The 21,796-nt window shown below is 40.4% G+C and overlaps 1 protein-coding gene and 1 long non-coding RNA gene across 2 annotated transcripts in view; one reads left to right on the top strand and one right to left on the bottom strand.

The window, feature by feature from the left end:
- The window catches only part of LOC117458672 (reticulon-4 receptor-like 1), an 89,123-nt gene extending 78,792 nt beyond the window's left edge, over window positions 1-10,331 (bottom strand). The window contains exon 1 of the mRNA XM_034099281.1: window positions 9,827-10,331. Within this exon, the coding sequence (XP_033955172.1) occupies window positions 9,827-9,839 (13 nt within the window). The 5' untranslated portion in view covers window positions 9,840-10,331. The remainder of the gene's footprint in view (window positions 1-9,826) is intronic.
- A 5,351-nt stretch (window positions 10,332-15,682) lies between these two features.
- On the top strand, window positions 15,683-19,954 carry LOC139435048 (uncharacterized). Its single transcript, XR_011644331.1, has 3 exons — window positions 15,683-16,018; window positions 19,104-19,194; window positions 19,878-19,954. It is a non-coding gene; the product is annotated as an uncharacterized lncRNA (long non-coding RNA).
- Window positions 19,955-21,796: the final 1,842 nt, after the last annotated feature.

Genomic DNA, 21,796 nt, shown 5'->3' with positions numbered 1-21,796 from the left:
ATGGTAACAGATTTTGTCTGGATTATAATGTAACATTTTTAAAAAGCAGTTAAACTACAAATCTGGTGAATTTATCCATAATTTGTTGAGGGGTATATCTCTTTTTAATCAATACAGATGTGGGACAGTTCAGGTATACAGTCTCATATCTTGTGCACTTTTATAAGTGCGTATCATTTTAACAGAGCTCTAACTCTAAGATAAATCACCAGTCAGAGGCAGATGGGCTCGTTAATGCAGTGATGTAGTTATGTAAGCTCCTGTCTGTCTGTACTGCAGCAGAGAGAGAGAGAGAGAAAATGTTTTTTTTTAAAGCATGTCTGTTTTAGCAATCCTGGATGTGCAGACACACTCACACGTGTGTGTAGGAACACAGCAGGACGGGTGGGGATTTATGTGGTAAATCAGGAAGAATTGACTTGTTGTCCTGAGTTAGATGAACCCTTCTCCTTCTTTAACCCATCCCCTTAATTCCCCACATGCTGGGTAACAGCCAGTACAGGGCTCTAAACACTTTACTGCACAGATCTGGAGAGAGAGACAAAAAGCCTGAGAGGCCAAGGCAAAACAAATAAAGAAGGAAGGTTGTAGGGCAGTTTTTGTACATGCATATTAATACAGCAATGCATTTTAGGATAATCAAAGTGTTCCCATTGCAAATTCTTGCAGGGGTGTAGACAAAACAACATATACAATACATGGACAATTTATTTAACTATAAAGTAACTGATGTACAGACACTGCTCAATGTGAATGGATCATTTGAGTTTGTAAACTGTAGAAAAGAAGGAACAGGGATCAGAGTTTTGAATGCAAAAGAATGATGATAACAACTCCATGGAGGGAAAGTCCTCCCCAAAATGCAGTTCCGTCAGTCAAAGATAACACTGCTAGATTCAGAATTCATAACAACATTAGACAAAAGCGTTGCCTTTCACAAAGACCCATGTTTGCATTCCCCGATGTGACGCCACTAACGGGACAACATCATTGTCATTGCAATCCAGATCACTTCAATAAACATCTGCCACCACAATAGTTAAGACACGGCGAGGGACAAAAACAACCTGTTTATAATAAGAACCGCTTGTTAGGAAATGATAAGCAGTCTCCTGTGTCAAAGTCACACTTTGACGCTGCCAAACAACCTTACCTCCTCCCTAAAATGTGTTGCACTGCTACCACAAAGCCACACATGCAAAACAAAGGATTTCTGATAGAAAACAGTTTGTAAGGCCACTAGAGCTTCTTGCCAGTAAGCTTACAAATAGGCCACAAAAGTTGACATTAAGATCAAAAACAGCTCTGCTTTAAAAAGAAAAATGCAAGGGGCTATGTTGGTAGGGCCGTATTGTTTTTGTGTAACAACATATGTTCAATGAAGCCTGAATCGTGTAAAAGATCAGTGAATTTGAAGGCCAATACAGGAGCCAGGAGCCTTTGGCATATGAACAGACAAGTGATGCAGTCATTTTGTCTCGAGGACAGTCCCAAGATAATGCCCTTGAGTTAAGAATGTAAAAGGTTAAAAGTATCCAACAGGGATATAATTGTTGCATTGCAGATGTTGTTTTTTATAAGTATACCTTATCCTTTTTACTTATATTTCAGTCTCTACGATTTTTTTATATCAAGAAATAAATATTTGTATTTATGTTTGCAGGGCTGTTGGTCAAAAGTAGATAAGATGGACTTTTATTAATCCCTCGTGGGGAAAATTGTTTCTCTGCATTTGACTCATCCTAGTGTTAGGAGCAGTGTGCTGCCATTTTGAACGGCGCCCGGGGAGCGGTGCCTTGCTGAGGGACACCTCGGTGGCACTTCCAGTTGCCAAGCCAAGTCCCTATCGACTTCGCCACCACCGCCCTCGGAGAAGATGGATATGAAGAGATTATCTAGAATATAACCTGGAATAATTCACTACATTGTACATGCATGCAAACAGGTAACATAGATAGTGAGTGGCATATGTCAGAATAATGTGGACTAGGAGAAGATGAGATAAAAACATGAGGGATGCAGAGCGAGGAAGGGGAGGAGAGACGGGAGAGAAAGGATGGACTGAGCTATGTGATCTGCCGTGAGGAAAGCAGCCCATACTGCTGAGAGCTGTAGACCCAAACGCCTTATCGAAACCAAAACAGCTATCAATTATTCAACAGGTACAGAGTGAACCAGCTACAGAGGAGAAGACATGGGAGGAGAGGAGATTTGAGGGGAGAGGGGGGATGGAGGAGATAAATCCTGCATGGGAGTCATGGAGGTTAGACACAGGTTTGAGTTTCTGCTTCTCTTTGTAAATCTGTTCGATAACGTGCTGTGAGGTGTTACATGGGACTTGGGGCTTTGTGTCAGTTAGTTGATATTAAAAGCTTTAGTTTAAAGCAATATTACAATATTTTGAGGAAGTTCACTTCATTGCTTTCTGAACAGGATGGAAATATTTATAAATATGTATTATTCAGAATAAGGCTAGCTGTAGACTTTATGAACCAAGGGAACAATTGAGCATTGCAACACCTCTGCTGCATGGTGAGAAATGTAAAGAGAAAACAGCTTGTGCTTTCAGGAGGAGTTGCATCTTGGGTATTTTTCTTGATAAACAAAGCCTGGGTTTAGTCTTGTAGTAGAGAACTTGAGAGGTTATCAATGTGCCTGCACGGAGACTAAAGTGCTCTCCATCTGGCAACCTGCGTTATAGCCGGATGGATGAGCTGCGCAAACATTTTACTCCCCATGCAAGCAAACATGTTGACATTTCTATGCATGTACAGATTTAGCAGGCTACTAAAGTTTTTTTCTAAGCTTTAGAGCTTTTAGGCATATGTTGTTCCTTGGACGGAGGTTAGATGTTTCCCCTCTCTTCAGCTTAGATGCTAAGCTCCACTACTCTAGCTCTGTGCTTTAAGGCCCTGTCACACTGTCCCGAAATTGACACCCGATGGACACACGAATATGGAATTGTGAATTTCGCACGAAGATGGCCCCGAACCACACACGAAGGCAACATTTACATTACATTTAAGACATACAACTGCAATGAAAGTACCAAAAACAATTATGTTACAGTACTATGATACTGTACTGATATCTTCAGACTTTGTTCTTTACTTTCTCCGTCTTTATATGTAGAAAATATTACGTTTTCTCCGTAATGTTGTTTCCATAACAACAACAATTTCCTGTCAACTGTCCTTCAAAATAATATATTATATCCTTTTTAGTTTCACAGAACACAAATTGGGTTATTTACATAATATATTTACATGATTTTGTTGTGCAATAAAACAACCCGATGGACACACGATAAAGGAAATGTTCAAATTCGGCTGTGATCGTAGCAACATCGGGCCATTCGTGAGGGCATCTTAAGCCATCGTATGACCGCTGGCGGAGTTTCTCAGGCTCCGGCAGCAACTTCGTGAGCGGAGGCAAAATCTTTGGCATGCCAAAAAATTGCCGAAGGACCTTGCGAAGGTTCATTTTCGTGTTGAATTCGTGTGTCAATTTTGCCCTTCGTAAGGCCATCGTGAGGGCATGTTGTTATCCTCGGTGCCATCGGGCATTCACCCCGATCAGAGTGAATGTGAATGCACCGATGATAACACGAAGATGACACGATTTGACAAGATGCCCTCACGAGTGCCTTACGAAGTTGCCGCTCACGAAGTTGCTGCCGGAGCCTGAGAAACTCCACCGGCGGTCATACGATGGCTTACGAATGGCCCGATGTTGCTACGATCACAGCCGAATTTGAACATTTCCTTTATCGTGTCCATCGGGTGTCAATTTCGGGACAGTGTGACAGGGCCTTTAAGCAAAGACATGAGATTCATATCCATCTTCTCATTTCACTGACATTTTCAGTTTATATCTTAAAATGCCAACTGCCACTGCTGGATTTGTACAACTCAATGCATCCCACACTTCCCCCACCAGCCCCAACCTATCCTCTTATATCCCCCTTTTGTATTATACTATGTTATACTGTGTTATTAAATGTGTACTAGATTAGAATGTTATATCTACCGGAGGCTGTGGCTCAGTGGCTAGTGTGCTGGACTTCGAATCAGGGGATAGCAAGTTCGAGTCCCACTGCAGTCAGCATGTCGTTGTGTCCCTGGGCGAGACACTTCACCCCAAATGTGCTCCTGTGGGGATTGTCCACAGTACTGAATGTATGTAAGTCGCTTTGGATAAAAGCGTCTAACAAGTGACATGTAATAATATTAACAGACACGACCTAAATGTCATTACTAATTATGTTATATATTTGGCTGAAATGTGCTGCTACTTATCGCATGACACCTCACATGTTGTCTTTAATTGCTCTCGTTTAGCTTCTATTTTTATTCGTACTGTCTATATTTATCTGTATTTATTTCTGTTGTTGTGCTGTGGCAACAACCCACAATTCCCCTCTAGGGATCAATGAAGGCTTATCTTATTTAAAATCACATTATAAGATCAGACACGCCAGTGTTAACATGAGTTATTGTGGCTGATGCACTTCAGCGCAGCAAACAAGGATGCTCCTAACATTTACACTAACGATTCCTGAGGCTCACACACACACACACACACACACACACACACACACACACACACACACACACACACACACACACACCCTCACAAAATCCTTATGATCCTTGTGTTGTTGCTCTGTGATCACACACATTTGTATCCCATTTAGCCGAAAACGTTCTCACACACACAAACTCACAGTACATACATAACAAGCCATGTTGCTAGGTGAGCCTGCATCTGAGGCCTCCGCAGGGCTCCTGATAGGGAGTAGCCTTGGCACACGGTTCACAAAGGACTTTCCAGCTGTGTGTGTGTGTGTGTGTGTGTGTGTGTGTGTGTGTGTGTGTGTGTGTGTGTGTGTGTGTGTGTGTGTGTGTGTGTGTGTGTGTGTGTGTGTGTGTGTGTGTGTGTGTGTGTGTGTGTGTGTGTGTGTGTGTGTGTGTGTGTGTGTGTGTGTGTGTGTGTGTGTGTGTGTGTGTGTGTGTGTGTGTGGGGGGGGTGTGTGTGTGTGTGTGTGTGTCAAGGTGAAGCGAGGTGATTCATAAGCCAATTAGTGCGCCATATTTACCAACAATTCAGCAGCCACTTTACTGCCGCAGCAAGTAGTATGAGTCATAAACCATGTCATTTCGCTGTGCTGGCCTTATGGTTTGTGTCTCTTACTTTGTTAGAACACTCTCAAGTTGTGAAGGGTAATGTTTTCTTTGTTATGGCTGGTTCCATTATCTTGCGCCATGATCTAGTTAAAGCAATTATAATTGTATGTTTGTACATTATGATAAATGTGGGATAAAGCTTTGTTTCGAAAGAAAGTTGGAATAGCACGCCACAGGGCCACGGGGGAAATGCCATTTCATGCTCCGGAAAGTACAATTTGAAGCACTTGGGGTTTGTTAGCATCAAAACATCTCCTGCTCATTAAATGTTTATTTCCTATTGTTTGCGAGAATTCAGCGTTTTATATATATGTAAAACATTACAGCCCCTCTGTAATTATTTTAACGCATTTAAACACGCCTGTGAACGTTGCTTGTTCCAGAAAATGGTTGTGCAACTTAATGATAAAATAGAATTCAGCAGGCAAACCACACTGAGCTCAGGAAACGGCAGAAGAAAGAAGGAGTCTGTAGTGACCTTGAGATTAGGCAGGAGGAGCGGTTGCAAAGGTCATTGATATGCATGACCATCGCACGGACGCTCGCTGTGTGTGTGGCGATGCGTTTCATCCTCTTCTACTCTCTGACTTTCATTAAAAACCCTAATTGATTATATTATGAGTTCCATTCCAGTCGTTAAATCCCAAGATGATTTAGTTCTCTAATATCATATATCCACACAGAGAACCACATTCCCCATGTTGTGTACCTCTGCCTAATCGGTCAGATCTGTCCACTGCCCCTGGACGGTACTGAATGCACACATTTGGAGCAATCTAAGCACTCAATTACCCCGCCATTTGGTGATTCACGACCCGTATAAACATTTTGTCATATGTTGTTATCTTCCGGCAAGGCTATCATCAATGCATATAAACGCGCAGCAACACAAAACAGCAACATCAGCCTCTAATTGTTTTGACTGTAGACTTGACAATGGCCTGCAGGCAAAATGTATGTGTGCCAACGCAACTGTCAGCTCAGTGAGACAAGTTATATTGTGACATTACTCTTTGTCACAATGCCATCAGATCAAAGAAATGCATCCAATGTGAAAGCATGTTTAAAAAATACAAATTATTTTAACTTTATTAGCATGAATTACTTATAAACAGATCAACACTCCCTACATTAGGATAAAGTTTGAAAGTGTTGGGTTGACTGAGGACAGCGTTCTCAATAGTTTAGGATCAGTTTGGCTCCTACATATTTCTGGAAAAGTTTCATAATCAAGCCTGACTTTATTCATTTAGGTCCAGCCTCGAGCAAGGTTGAGGCTAAAACTCTGAATGAACAGTGACTTGCAATTTTACCATCGTTTATATTGATATTGATCAATGGAATTTCAGTACTGAGCTAAAGTTAGTTATATATTATCATGGCTGAAGGTAATATCACAGACCATTTTTCAGATATTGCACATTTTTTCGTGGATTACAGTCATTGGTGAGACGGAGAGTGTAGGCGAGAGGATGAAATCACATTAACAAGTAATGATAAGAAGGAGAAGAGGAGATGGTGTCGTGCCTTGTAGAAGTTTTAGTTTCCAATTCAAATGGAAAGGAATTACAAGAGTTTCATGACTTTTTGCCTCAAAGGATTTGGAACTATTGGTCAAACTCACACTCCTTTTCAAGCTTTAACATGAAGCTGTCTTTCATTTATATACAACTGGTGTGTCTTACACACAAATATACAAGAATACTATACAGTTATGCAGTTACGTATTGTTTTCTTCAGTAACAATCTAGTGAGTCAGCGAGTGTTCTCTAAAACCAAGGGACTATTGCAAACAGTTGAATTACTTTTAATTGTGCAAATGTGCCAAAATGTAAACAACTAAAGGCTCCAAATTGTTTTCGATACAACAACACATTACACTATGAAGTGATATTACAAACAATATTTCGAAAAAGATCATTCTTTTTTTATCAATTGCTCACAGTTTCAGTTCCCAGACTGCACAGCTCTATCTGAACATACCAAAGCTTACCTTGTCATTGCTTTAACTCAACCTGCATTCAACCACCAGTGTCTTTAAAATCTGGGTATTTATCACTATATTTGTAATCACAGACCATTTTGCAAATGTTTGCACACTACAGGTTCTGAATCTATTTTAAAACACATAAAGCAAAAGATAGCCGTTTGCTGATTAACAAATACTCTCAAAAGACCCCCAGACTGGCTCAAAATGATCATCATTACTGCAAATTATAGTCTAGACTGGCATTCCATAACGGCTTTACATTATTGTCTTGTTTGAAAGTAGAATAATGGGGCTTATGGTGGAGAGTGTGATGATACTGTTCCATTTTCCAATTCTTGAAAGAAAAGCCCACCCATTAAATGCTTTCAACACCCTTTGAGGTATTTAATCAATCCCAGTTGTTTGTCAGATCCACCAGTGTCATGTTTACACTTCAATTCATCCACAGTCTGACTGCTGCTCAGCTTGTTAGTGTTTGCACCCTGCACAGAAAGACGTTTCTTTCAGCATGATATCATGGGCTCAGCTGTGCCTTATGAGGGTAATTGTTTATTAATGTCAAAAAGCTGCAAATCTGCATAATGTCTAAAACAAAAACAAAACCAGCTAAGCGTTGGCAAAAGCACCTGTCAAAAAAGCATGGGCTTAGTGGCTGCAACATTTATTTGCAGGTATTTTAATTATTGATTATTCATTTGAGTTACTCTTTTCCAAGTAAAGGGCCAAATACTTGTTTTTTTCAGTTTTTGTAATGTGAAGATCTTCTGAAATTGTATAGCCAATTAGATTAATCAAAGAGCTTTTCTTTTCATAACTAATTCTAAGGGTTTACAGTGTGTTTTGTTCACACATTGTCAAGTGTGTATGTGACTGTAAAAGGATAAAGAGAGAAACTTGAAGACGAAGGCAAAGTCAAGTAAGGGAAACAAATCCAGCTTCAAACAAGCTGGGAAACAAAGCTTCGGCAGCTACCCAAACCAGCGGCTAGCAGCCAATCAGCCTGCCAGGCCCCTCTCCTCTCAGACTGAGGCTGGCAGCAGGAACTGGCCAAGCAGAGAGATGGAGAAAGAACCAAAGACAGACAAAGAGAGGGAGAGTTTTCATTACACAAAACACTTCTCCTCCTTTTCCTCACTGTCTCCCTCTCTTGTTGTATCATACCGCGGAGAGATAGTGTGGGTAAAGGTGAGAGACACAGATAACTGTAGCCTATCTCAGGCAGACTGCACAATTACTCTGAATTGTATTATTGTTACTGACAGCCACATATTTGTAGGAGGAGATACAAAGCATCAGCCATCATCGCTGTGTGACATGCGTGTGTGGGTGTTACCCATCTGAAATTACAGGAAGATTAAAATTAAAGCTTGTCTGCCTCTAGCCAGCGAGCTCTCTCTGTCTTTTTCTTTTGTTCTGTCATACATACAATGACAGCACTAATCAGCCCTCTGTCAAGCCCATTAGGCCCCACCCTTAATGAGGAGGTCGCCCAGCTTGTGCCCGACTCGGACTAACCAATTGAGCTAATAGATGATGATGTGCATGGATGTATGCATGTTTTTCCCTCCTCTGCGTTGTGCTGCATTGATATGACAAATGACAGACCTCCAGTGTCTCTATTAAAAAATGTTTATATTATGTTCTCAGGGTTCAGTCAGCGCTACACTCATCACAAAGCAGTATCTTGACAATGCCTTTCATGGCAGCCCATGTAATTATTTTATTTTGTGAGGGTGGGTTGATACATGAGTCACCAATCCACAAATACTCTGTAAAATGTATCTTACTGAGTGTTTGGTGTGTGTTCTTCTGTATTTTAAATGTACATGTATGACCTCCTTTTACATGGAAACATCCATTTGTGAAATGGCTTTTTAAGATTTGTCAAAAGTGTGTGATGAATGCACAGAAAAGCAGGCTGACGGTGTATCCTCCCTGTCAACACATACACAGGCAAGGTCATCGTGGTAAAACTTAATACCTTTTCTCACCACAAAACAGTGCCCGCTTGTCAGTGTGATGTAAACAGGTGATGTTGTTCTCTTGTCTACTCGTCCACCGGGAGAGCCTTCCTCTCCCTCAGTGCTGTCACAAGTCAAAATATAATGTTGTTTATAGGTTGGTCACCAAAGACACCATGCGCATGCACACACACGCACGCACGCGCGCCATGGGTGCATGCTCTCTCATAAAGTGCCCAAAAGGGTGAAACTTTTTAGGACGAAAGGCTCACTTGTGAACTTTTCCCTTACACTCTTATTTCTCAAGCGCTCTCTTTCTGTTTCTCTCTCACGCACACTGGCGCGTGCAGAAACAGCTCCAGCCCTCCTCTGCAGGCAAGTCCTACAAACTGCAGTGCGGCAGCGGTTCGCTATTTTAGGAATAATTATTATATGAAGTAGATAAATATTGAATTCCCATTCCTTACCCGGCTGGCAGCGCGTATAAAGCATGGCTGGTAAGTTGTTGTTTTTTAAGGCAACACCGAGTGGCTGTTCTGGGACTCTTTTTAGCCAAAATGTTAGGGGGGGGGGGAGAAACACTCCCAAATAATGTGTACCTACTCACAGAAACACACACATCGATAAACGGCACCGCCACCCATGCTCACCATCAGCAACAAAAACAAGTGAATTCCTAATTGTCTTACCTCGCCTGAACATGTTGGCAGCGGCTGTTTGGAGCGTCTATTGGTGTCTGTACCGGAGTAGCATCCTTGTGAGGGTCCAATCCGGAGCTGCTGGGTGCTAAATTGTTATTTTGATTCCCTTTGACCGTTGGCAGGCAGGCTGTAGTCTTGTCTCCGCGTTGGCTGTTGTTTGAGGACTGTTAGGTGGAAGGATGATGTTTGACTAAATGAAAGATGAAAATAGAAGCTCCGCCACCGGTAATGAAGTTTTCTCGTCCGCAATTGCTGTGAATAAAGGTGAAGAAAAACACCTCGTCCTGTCCCAACACACTTCAACTCACCGCCATCTGCTGTATACGAATAATAACGTGACTTTATTTCATGCCCGAATAAAAAAATATATATATATTTTGCTAAGAGCGGATTGAAAACAACCCAAAAAACAAGAGGAAAGTTCCTTTGTGTATGGATGGTGTTCCTCACGTCAGGCTGCAGGTCAGGTCTAAAAGGCGCTGTGTGGATCGTCAGTGAGTCAGTGCCGTCTACTGTCTCCGTGAAGCTCGGAGCAGCCGCTTCAACCCCTCCCACTACGAGCCCAGGGCCGCAGCTACACCCAGCCTGGGCTCCACCGGGGGGCCCACAGAGAACGGCTCACACTGCCTGGAAAATACAAATAATTGTAAATGTGTTTAAAAAGTATACATTTTAGTCTAAATAAAAAATGTTTTAAGGTATGCTATAACCAAAGGTGGAAGAAGTGCTTAAGTAAAATTAGAAATACTGTGTATAGTTAAGTAAAGGTCCTGTATTCAAAATGTTACTTAAGTAAAAGTACACAATATAAAATGTCAAAATACGTAAAGTACCAAAAGTGAAAGTACTCATTATGCAGATAAACCCTTTTCACAATCATGTATAATGTTTGTGTATTTTGTTTATCAATTACCTGATCTGCAAAGTAAACACATTTATTAAATGACCCAATATATGTTCATTTTAATTCATTTCTTATTTTATAGTTATTTTATCATTTCTAATTTGTATCCTTGATTTTATCTTTAATTGTATTAATCTGTGTGAATCTGTGCTGTCCTGTTTTTCATTCTTACCCTGTTGCAGTTAAACTACTGAATTTCTCCACAGGGATTAATAAAGCTCCATTTTAGCTTATCTTAAATTCATGTAGTGGAGTAAAAATACAATATTTACCTCTGAATTGTAGTAGAGTAGACAAAGTAACAATGGAAATACTCAAGTAAAACCCAAGTCTCTCAAAATTGTACTTAAGTATTTGAGTAATTGTACTTACTTAACACCACTGGCTATAACAACACACAATAGTCTACTGGTAGTAGATTATTGTTGACAGAACCGTCAGTCTTTTTTCTCTGGGTTGCCAGGTTTGTCTGAGTCCACCAGTCTCAATGTCCAGGTTGGTCACTCAATCTCTCTCTCTCTGTTTGTCCTCGCTCACTGCATGTGCCAGATGGTATTGTTCTGCAACTCTCTGTTGTCTGTTCAGTGCTTCACTTGCTGTGAAGTTTACTTTGAGTTTTTGAAGTAAATACCCAATGGCTGATATACCTTTCTTTTATCTTTGGCTTTAATTTGGTTGGTCCAGATTGCAAACAAAAACAAACTTTGTTTTCAAACTTATGCTGTATTTTTTGTATTGTGTTCTCTTGTGTCTGGGGGTTAGGGTTTGTTGCATGTGTAACAGAACCTTATAACAAAGTATTTTCTACCATTTTAATAATGAAAACGTTGTTGATCACAGTAATTACCTTTTTATGTTTGTCTCAACTGTGTTTCTCGTCGGTTGATATATTTAGCTATCTCTGGAGAGCTTTTCTCTTCCAGGAGGCATTTCAATTTAATTTGGTTAGAAGAGGCATCGTTCTCTTGAAATTTCAATTAATATGGGTAAAACGTGGTCTCTTTCTGCATCACATTTGTTACAGCGGAGAAGAAAATGTTTGTCTGTCATCCCATTTTAAAGGGGAGAACTGACGCATCCTGTCTTCTATCTGCCGCCAGGTTTATGGCTTTTGGTATATCGTTCAGTTTTTATGTCCCGCGTCTGCCCGCTCTCACTTTGATTTGTCTCTGGTGTTGCTGTGTGTTTTGTTCTGTCTAAATGTGTCAATTAAGGTTTTAGAATCTGAAATATATTCTTTCTCCCTCTGTTTATTCTGTTTTCAACATCCACACTCTTATAAGCATTTTATCCACACTTTCGCTAGGCCTATATGCTGTTTTGTCATCCACAATGGTCCCGATTGAAATATCTAAACGATGGATTTCCATGACTTTGGGTACCGAAGTTCATTGTCCCCAGAGGATGAAGCTTTAGATTCAAAACAATGTGAGTATAATAAGCAACATGTCTATCTCCCTGTATCAGTCCTGCCCAGGGCCGCCCCTCCCTATACACGCAGATCCAACACGTTCTCACTCCCAACCCGTCACATGTTGACGGTCGGTCAGGGCCCCTCCCCGTCACTCTATTCTATCACTCTAATTTAAAAAAAAATAAAAATTATTATATTAATATTGACAATAATAACCGACGACCGGGGAGCGTTCTCATGGTGTCTATTATCAACGCTATGGGAGGTCTATGAAGGTCTATGGGACGCCCTGCCCGTTGAAAACTGACTCAAGGGGTACTCTGTCCGTAATAGAGTAACGGGGAGGGGCCCTGACCGACCGTCAACATGTGACGGGTTGGGAGTGAGAACGTGTTGGCAGATCACGCAGACTGCGTGTGGCCTCACCTCGCAGAGGGGGGCGCATCTGAAGCGCAAATGCGGCGCACCTTTACCGTATATGCGCTTATTTCGCCGCTGCGAGGCTCCACTAGCAATACCCGCTGTAGCTAATAATTGGTCAGAATATATTTGTTGAAAGGGATTTCCTCCTCCCATTTATATTGACTTTGCACACTCTTTCTTGAAGGCTCTCTGTCTGATTAGAGACCCTTCAATCCTAAATTGGGATTAAAGCTCAACTCCTAATTCTGATTTCTGTAAACTCTGTGTACTAAAAATCAACTCAAGCCAATCGTTATACTACAGCTCAGTATCACAAATCACGATTTTGCTTCAAGGGACTATAAGAGGAGTGAGGTTTCCCACTCAAGCAGGTGCAACAAGCAGGATGTCAATCAACTGCATTCCCACGCAGTCTTTACAAGAGGCATCATAAAGATCTGTGAAGGTTCACTGCAGTTGTGTGGGGAGGATAATGATGCTAATGAAGGACATGAAGTTCACAACATGTTGCTGCCTGAAGGGCCCTCTCTTTCTTCCCATCTCTTGATTTGTATCTGTCTGTCTATATCTTATCTTTCTTTCAATTTCCCACCTACCTCTTTTTCAGACCTTAAATTAATTTGGAAATAACTTTCCTGCAGGTGGAAGTTGGATTTCTTTCAAAAACTAAATAAAAAAGTGTTTTACTATTAAACATGATACAATAAAGATCCAGGAATGTATATAGACAAGATAACATGACTTTTGAGTGGTTGAAACTAATACCATTATTTAAGATAAAGCCATACAAATAAAATTGAGTATTCAGAAGAGAAGATATTGAGCTGATAAAGGTTCCTTAATATACAGTAACATACTGTTTATACAATGTATGATACAGTAGTGAGACCAGTGGCGTAACAAGGTTGTGATTGGCCCCGGTGCAAATATTGTTTGCCCCCCCCGGCCCAAACATAAGCGCACGCTGATGCGTTCACACATGCACGGACATACACAACCACTCAGAAGCGCCACATGTAGGCTATCAACAACAGCCTGCCCTGGCCTCAGACCACCACAGCCTGACAACGGCACAGCGAACTAAGAAGAGGATTACACCTTGATATTTGTCTCTGGGGAATGGGCCGGTAGGCCTACATGGACCGGTTGCTATAATATAGCTTTTGATCTTGGCGTCGGGGGTCTCAATATCGCCATAGAGTCTCCTATCGCTTGGGGCCCTTGGGAGAACTGTTGGACCACCGTCGGGCACAGCCAAATCCAGCCTCTCCTCCTGGCTGGCTGGAGAAGAAGGTCGCACAGCCACGGCCACGGATACAGCTTCACATGTGGAGCTAGATGGCAATGATGGTGGTGAGCTATCGTTAGCCTCCGGTTCCGACTGCTGCTGCACGTCAACATTGCTAACGTTAGCGCTCGATTTCGAGGACGATGTATGACAAAAAAAACAGTCTAGATTTGTCAGTTTAGCTGTTACGTCTCCTTGTTCTCTCTGGTCCTTTCTCTTTTGAGCGCTGCTCTTATGCTTTGGTTTGCTGTACATTATAAATAAAAAAATGTATAAACATTTTTTTTTCTTTTTTTTTGTTGTTGTTGCATGGGCCCCTTGCTGGCTCTGGGCCCCGGTGAGATGCCACTGAGTGAGACCTTGCAGATCTTCGAAATCCATCTTCAACTCAGTATGAACTGGGAAGAGGAGCATTATCTGCCCCTAAATGCAAATTATGTAAAAATGAAAATATCAGCAGTGGTTATATCAGTCCATGGCATCAGTTAGTTTAACTTTTACATACTTCATGAATAGCTGCCCTAGAAGCAAATCAGCTCCAAATGGACAAACAGCTCTCCAATCTACATCAAATTATTGTTAAGGAAAACAAATACTAGCAAATGTGTTGTTTTGAAGGACGTTTTGTTCTGTACTTAATTGAGCTTTCTGCAAAATGAATTAAACAAGCATAACATTAATGTGTGGCCCTGTTTATTTAAAAGCTCCCATTATTTGTTGTTTCTTTGAATATTTTAAATTTGAATCTTCTTTAAACAGCAGTTCAAAACATCTGATGAATTGTTGTATCTAAAGTAAAGCATGGCCTATCTATAAAGCATAAATCATGCTGCATTGCTTTGCATTATGCTACATTGAGATAAATATGTGAAGCGATGGTATGAGTGTCTTAATAAAATATCTGCTGTGTTCTTCCATGATTATAATTCTTCCCTGGAATAATTCAAAGCATTAAGGAGTAATAAAAAAGGAAAATCCATTTCTCCTGGGTCCAGGTTGTAATGTTATACAAGTTCAGCAGCTCATCAGGACAAATGGGGAAGAGAACATGATTTGTATGGGTACGGGATACTTGGTCGAATACATCAATGTTAAACTTGAAAGTAATGTGCTTTTGGGCCCTATTAGACTAAGTGTGCATATTTTCATGAAATTAAGAAGATTATGGATTTGAAGATTTACTAAAAAGCATTTTACGTCTAAAAACCAGGTTGAATTTAATGAATGAAACCTTTATGGCCTCAAGGGGAATATGCCTTGCACAAATAGCATTTAAAAATATCTAAACATCAACAGCAACACATGACAACACATAATATAATTAGGGCTGTCAGTCGATTAAAATATTTAATCGCGATTAATCACATGATTGTCCATAGTTAATCGCGATTAATCGCAAATTAATCGCACATTTTTTATCTGTTCTAAATGTACCTTAAAGGAATATTTTTCAAGTTTTTAATACTCTTATCAACATATGAGTGGACAAATATGCTTTATGCTAATGTTTATTATCATTTGAACAATGATAAATATTCTCATGAATATTAAACACAACAACCTGGAATCTCTCTCATTCAATACAAATGGTGTGTGTGTGTGTGTGTGTGTGTGTGTGTGTGTGTGTGTGTGTGTGTGTGTGTGTGTGTGTGTGTGTGTGTGTGTGTGTGTGTGTGTGTGTGTGTGTGTGTGTGTGTGTGTGTGTGTGTGTGTGTGTGTGTGTGTGTGTGTGTGATCGTTGGAGCTATGTGCAACTCAAGGCATATGCTCGAACGGGAGCTGCCTGGACGCTGCAATCATGTTGCTGCAATCATGAGTGTGCTGACTTCTCCTACAATGTCCCGCTGTCTGGCTTCCTGCATCAAGTCAAGTGCTCGGCGCAGTTGTGTGGATAGAGCGCTCCTCTGTTTTCATTTAAACAGCTCCTTATATCCGTTAGCGCAGCTAGCTAGCACCAGATGCTAACAACAACAATAGCCGCGTTCACACTGCGGTACGGTAATGCACGTAAGGTCTCTCTCTCGCTCGCTCGGGCCACCCACACCCTCCCGGTCCTCCCGATGGCCAGTCGGTGCCTGCCGGTGAGCGTGGAAGTGTGGTCTGCCACAAGCGGGCGGCAGGAGCGGGGCTGTCAGCATCAGCTTGTAGATGGTATGTTAAACTCGATGCGCTCTGAAACTACGGGGCGGCCGAGGAAAAAAAATACACATGCGTTAATCGCGTTAAAATAATTAGTGGCGTTAATTTTTTTTTGCGTTAACGCGTTATTAACGCGTTATTAACGCGTTATTAACGCGTTAACTTGACAGCCCTAAATATAATACATAAAGCAGCTTGAATGTTGTGTGATACAAAGGATATGATGCCTCGTTTTGTATGCATCCTGAGCATGCTCCATCATGTAAACAACATGTTTATATTCATTTCCTTCTGGTTTGTAATGTTACTATATACTGCACATTGGTATCCCAGTTATTTTACCCCCCAGTTTTGACTATCTTGCAGTTTGTTCTTGTTTTTGTATAAACAAACCCCCACAGTTGCTGTGAGTAGTTTATTATTTAATCAATTCTATTTTCATCAGTTCTTTATATTTGAATCGATGAGTTATATCATTTTGATGTTTGATATATGGGGGTAGGATACATCTGAGGTTTTGGAACATCATAAATGTAGTGTATGAGTCATATAATATATTTAGAATGTTTCAATCTAATATTGAATATGGATAGTGAAGGGAGAATCTGAAAAGATCTTACATAAGTGAAACACATTGTATGAAGCATGTTGTGTCATGAAACAGTATCTGTTGGATGTTAGAAAATGAAAGAAATCTGGAGGTTTGTAGAAAGAAGTGAGTTTACCAGACCCCTGAAGACTCCACATTTTCACTTGGATGTCTGAGCTTCACATAAAAGCATTATTGCGTAACATCATTACTCGTTTTTTAAGCCAATCCTTCTCCTACATGCAACTTACACAAGTGTGATGTTGAAACTTCCAGTGCACTTACATTTCAACAGACTTTTCAGTGAAGTAGGAGAGATCTCGAGTGCAGTGATAAAACCTCTGAAATAAACAATATTTGCATATTCATAAGATGTGTATTTTTCAACTATATGTAAGAATATCAGACACTAATTGTTATTCAAAGCATTCAATGCATATTTTTAAACGTCTTAAAAACATACCTGGAGGGGATTTTACAAGTATTGGTATCTGACAGTGGAGCATGAGTAACTCAAAGAAAGTGCTTCTCATATGAAAAGCACAACAGATCATCTCATCCATTTATTCATGCCATCCACATCTCATGGCGTCTGCTACTTTCAATCAAAATAAGATCTGCAGTTATGCAACATTATAAAGTGAATACATTATATTGTATAACTAAGTGTGTTCTCTGTGTGAAATATATCGCCGGAATATGGTCTTCTTCTTTCTAGTTTTGATGTCAACCACGGTCGGCAACCATCTGTACATCCAGCCCCTCCTCTGCCAAATGTTGTTTAGTATTATCTACTTACCGGTAGCTCTGGCAGGTAACCAGCCATTGTCTGGGGATTGTACTCAATGTTGGTTGGTAAACAGTCGAAATGTTTAGTACACACCCGGAATGATCAGATTCTGTCACACGTCCTGATCATACAAGGCTTGTTTTATATCCTCCTTGTCTTTTTTTCCTCATGAACTTTAGCCGTTGCCTGTATCAATACAGTACGGTATTGTAGAGGTCAAACAGGTCACCAGGGATCTTGTTTTAGATTTAAATCGATCGTCTGAAATGGTCCATTTCCCATTAGACTCCTTCCATCCAAACAGGCAGTTTGTTATTCTCCACTGCATCTTTCTTGAGAAATATATATTATACATATATTTTAGTCTTCTGCTCCAGTTGTTACTTTGCCCCTCTGTCTCATCAGCATCGCTCTCTCAATGACTTGCTTCCCCTCTTGTTATCTGTTCTTGTGAGGCTAATTTTTTTATTTCCAGGTGGACTGTTTCTGTTCTCAGTAAATGTTGTGTTGGTCTCACCTAGGCTAAATTAATGCAACACCGAGACTTTAATAACTCCTCTCCGTCTCGTTCTCGTGCTCACCTTGCAAGGATAGGTCATTCGCAGAGATGATGGACAGGTGTTCTGTGCCGGGCTGCTGTGACCTCTATAACCTTTTAGTGATCTTTCACGACCTTCTGACCAGCCGATTAGTGTCCTGCCTGTCCCGTTCTGATTAGCCTGGAAATTGGACTTATTTGGACGACCTTTTCAGCGGAAAGGTCCACTCGCTACTCTGCTTTCCCTCTTCTTACCCAGACTTATTTTTCACCGCCTTCAATTGCAGCAATTCTCACACACACACACACACACACACACACACACACACACACACACACACACACACACACACACACACACACACACACACACACACACACACACACACACACACACACACACACACACACACACACACACACACACACACACACACACACACACACACACACACACACACACACACACACACACACACACACACACACACACACACACACACACACACACACAAACACTCCACCTCAAGCAGCCCATCTCCTATCTCCTCTTTTTGCTTCTGAAGGGTAACATGATGATGCTTATCGACCACTGTATTGTTAACCACAGCAAATTTCTAGTTTCGTTCTCCTGCATTTCAAAGTGTCTTCACAGAGTCCTCTCCATACCTACACGCTTTTTTTTTTACAGTACTTATTTTTTTGCTTCTTTTATATTGCTCAATCGTGAAAATCACTATTCAAGTTACATTATAAATCCTGTAATCGCAGGAAAACACAAAGAGACAGTGAGTCACTTCGGAAGGTAATCAGTGGGAAACGGAAAGGGCATTTTTATCAAGCAGATAAAAAGAAAGGTTGGTCAGACCATATTAAAAGACCCTCCATATAGCCCACAATACAACTTCCTCCTCTCAATCGACAGCCCAGTTGGACTTCATTTCAGTGGGAACAATGGCACGGCTGCAAAGGAAATGTTCCATAGATTATATAAAGCAGTATAGTATATAGCTGGATTGTGAACCGCCACCATTGCCTGCCCACCCACACACTGCATGTATTCCTCTGAGACTCACCCCAAATGAAGTTATTTTATCTCCCCAATCCATATCTTTCACTTGTGCTATTGTTTATCTTTCTCTCGCTGTTGTATTTTATCGCTGTCTTTATTGTTTTACAGGGTTTGGAGTAATGAGATACAGGGAGGGAGAGAGGAGTGATGTGTGGAGTGTGTCCGTCCCTGTGGGTAAGCCTGTTGGCTTCACCTTGAGGTGTGCATGCAGACAAACACGCTGCTACTAAAACACTGACATACACAGAAACATGCACACGTGGTTTAAGTGAGTCTAAAACAGACATTAACAGTGTGCACCTTAATCAAAAAGGTTCATCAAAGTTAATGTGTTTTTATCTAATTAACATTGAGTTGTTACTTTAAGTATCAAAGCAACGTGTGAAAGGGGTAGTTCCTGTTGATGAACCTGTTAAACCCCAAGCCTGTTTTTCAGGTATCAGGCTCGAAAATGACATTCCCAGAACAAATGACCATATCTTCCTTTCTAAAAGGGTTAAATTAATAATCTTTTTTCTCAAAGCAAGGTTACACCTGTGAGTTGTATGTAGAAGTGTCAGAATCAATATAGATGTTTTTATTTTTAAAGTAAATTCAGATTGAACACAGTAAAAACATGTAAATTATTGTGTCCGTCCAAAATAAATAAATTACTTATATTGAAAACCACCCTTGAATGATGGGATGGTCTAAAAGCTTTAGGAATCCAAACTACAACATATAAGTACCCTGTATCAAGATTGATGCAAAACAAGTGAAATGTGACCTTTTTAGAGAGATTTAGCAAAAAGAAAACACTTCTGGGGTCATTTGGGTGGATTTGACCTATCTCTGGCCTCCCTTGTTCGATTTTGCTGATTGACATCTCTTTCTAACCATCAGAGCCAATGGAATCGAGGGGAACTCCCACATACTCCTTATTTGGTAATGTGTGTGTGTGAGACTGCCGCTTAGCCAAGACCGGAAGCTGCGATAACTCTGGTGGCTACCATTAGCAGCTAACTTTTACTCTCCGATTTTTATATTAAAATGGAATTATGGATTATAAATAAAACAAATTATTACCCATAAACATTATCAACCTATGGATTAATCGATTCAGCTGCGTTTTTTCTCGTTTTAATGCCATTGAACAAGTCTTTTGATCAGATTGACAGCTACGGTGAGAGGATCTCCCGTAAAAGCTACGTAAAGGTACATGTTGTGATGTCTGAGTTTGCTTCCCCTGTCGTGAGTTCGGATCACTTAGTGATGATATATATACACCTAAATGATCTGTGGAACCTCAGCTTTAATCGGATATATTGTATGTGCAGCTACGATAAGTAATAAGGGTATCTTTTATCTTGAGTTCTGTGCCAAAGTGCGTAAGCATTTTTTGCTCAGGGGTCATTTAGATGCTTCTTATGAGACTTGTGTTTTGTTTTGGTAAAAATGGTTTGTATCGTCAGTTAGCTGAGATTATTCCCGTTAATCTGGTAAAACACATTAATAGGTTCTTAAATATTAAGATGCCCTGAGACACAGTACCGTGAACAAAAAAATAAAAGGACCCGCCGAGGGGGTCCTTGGGGCTTAATAGGTTTAAGAACATATGACCTTTATATACTGCTCCCCTAGCTTTATGGATTTATAGCGAGTTTCAGGTCATTGTTTGGTGTACAGACACAACTTTACTGTTTTGTTAATTTTCACTGATCTAATCATTTCTTTAGCAGCTGTTTTCAGAAAAAAAGCTCTAAAACCCACAATGTTCACCAGATTGACACACTGAACAACTTTAATTCAATGTGAACAAATTTCACTTAATTGTATTTGGTTAGTAGAAAGCAATACAATTAAGTTTAAATAAACAAATATTAGGTTTAACTTAAAGGTGTGGGTAGGTAATTTTGGAGAAACCAGCTCGAGTACGCTAGAATTTGAAAATACACAGCCGGAAAAAAGCTGCCACTTCCTTACAGAGCCCCTCCTCCAACACACACGAACACGCACATGGAAGGCTGACAGGCAGGTAGGCCATCCAGTTATTTTAGCCGGGCCGGCTAAAATGGTTGGTCGTGCTTTTTACAGTGCTACGGCTTCCACAGATGACATTTTTTTTATGGATTTTTTGTCAAAGCACTTAAGATATTCATTGCTATCGGGATGTTAAGAGCATTCCATGGAATATAACAAAAAGTGTATCTCGAGCCGGTTTCTCAAACTTACCTACCCCACCTTTAATAGTATTGCTTTCAACTAACCTAATACAATTATGTGACATTTGTTGAAATAATACATTGAATTAAGGCAAGGCAAGTTTATTTATATAGCACCTTTCAGCACCAGGCAATTCAAGGTGCTTTACAAAAATGAAAGACATTCAGACAAAGGCATTTAAAAACAGTAAAAGATAATAAAAGGAACATTAAAAGAAAAACAAAAAATGAAAGACATTAAGAAAATGGCATTTAAAATCAGTCATTAAAAAGAAAAGCTAATAAAATAAACATTAAAAGATAAAAGTTACAGTGCAGTCTAAGCTATGAATAGTTCAATTATTTCGGTTGTTGATTTTTTATTTATTCACAGAACCTCCCTTTGGAAATCCGAACATTTCCATCCCGATTGTTAATTCAGACTGATTGTTTTCACCATGTTATGCTCGCATGACATCCACAATCGGACCCTCAGGAGGGTGTACTAGCCCCCTACTCTGCTTTGCGTTCCATAACAAAGTCTTTAAGTGTTACCTGAACACCCCGTGTTACCAAAACACTATTTTTCACCCGTCGGTGATGTGATACTTGTTCCTCAGT

Source organism: Pseudochaenichthys georgianus, chromosome 14 (assembly GCF_902827115.2).
Source record: "Pseudochaenichthys georgianus chromosome 14, fPseGeo1.2, whole genome shotgun sequence".
Classification (NCBI taxonomy): domain Eukaryota; kingdom Metazoa; phylum Chordata; class Actinopteri; order Perciformes; family Channichthyidae; genus Pseudochaenichthys; species Pseudochaenichthys georgianus.
The sequence above is the reverse complement of the archived record's forward strand: the minus strand, read 5'-3'. Positions and strand labels throughout refer to the sequence as shown.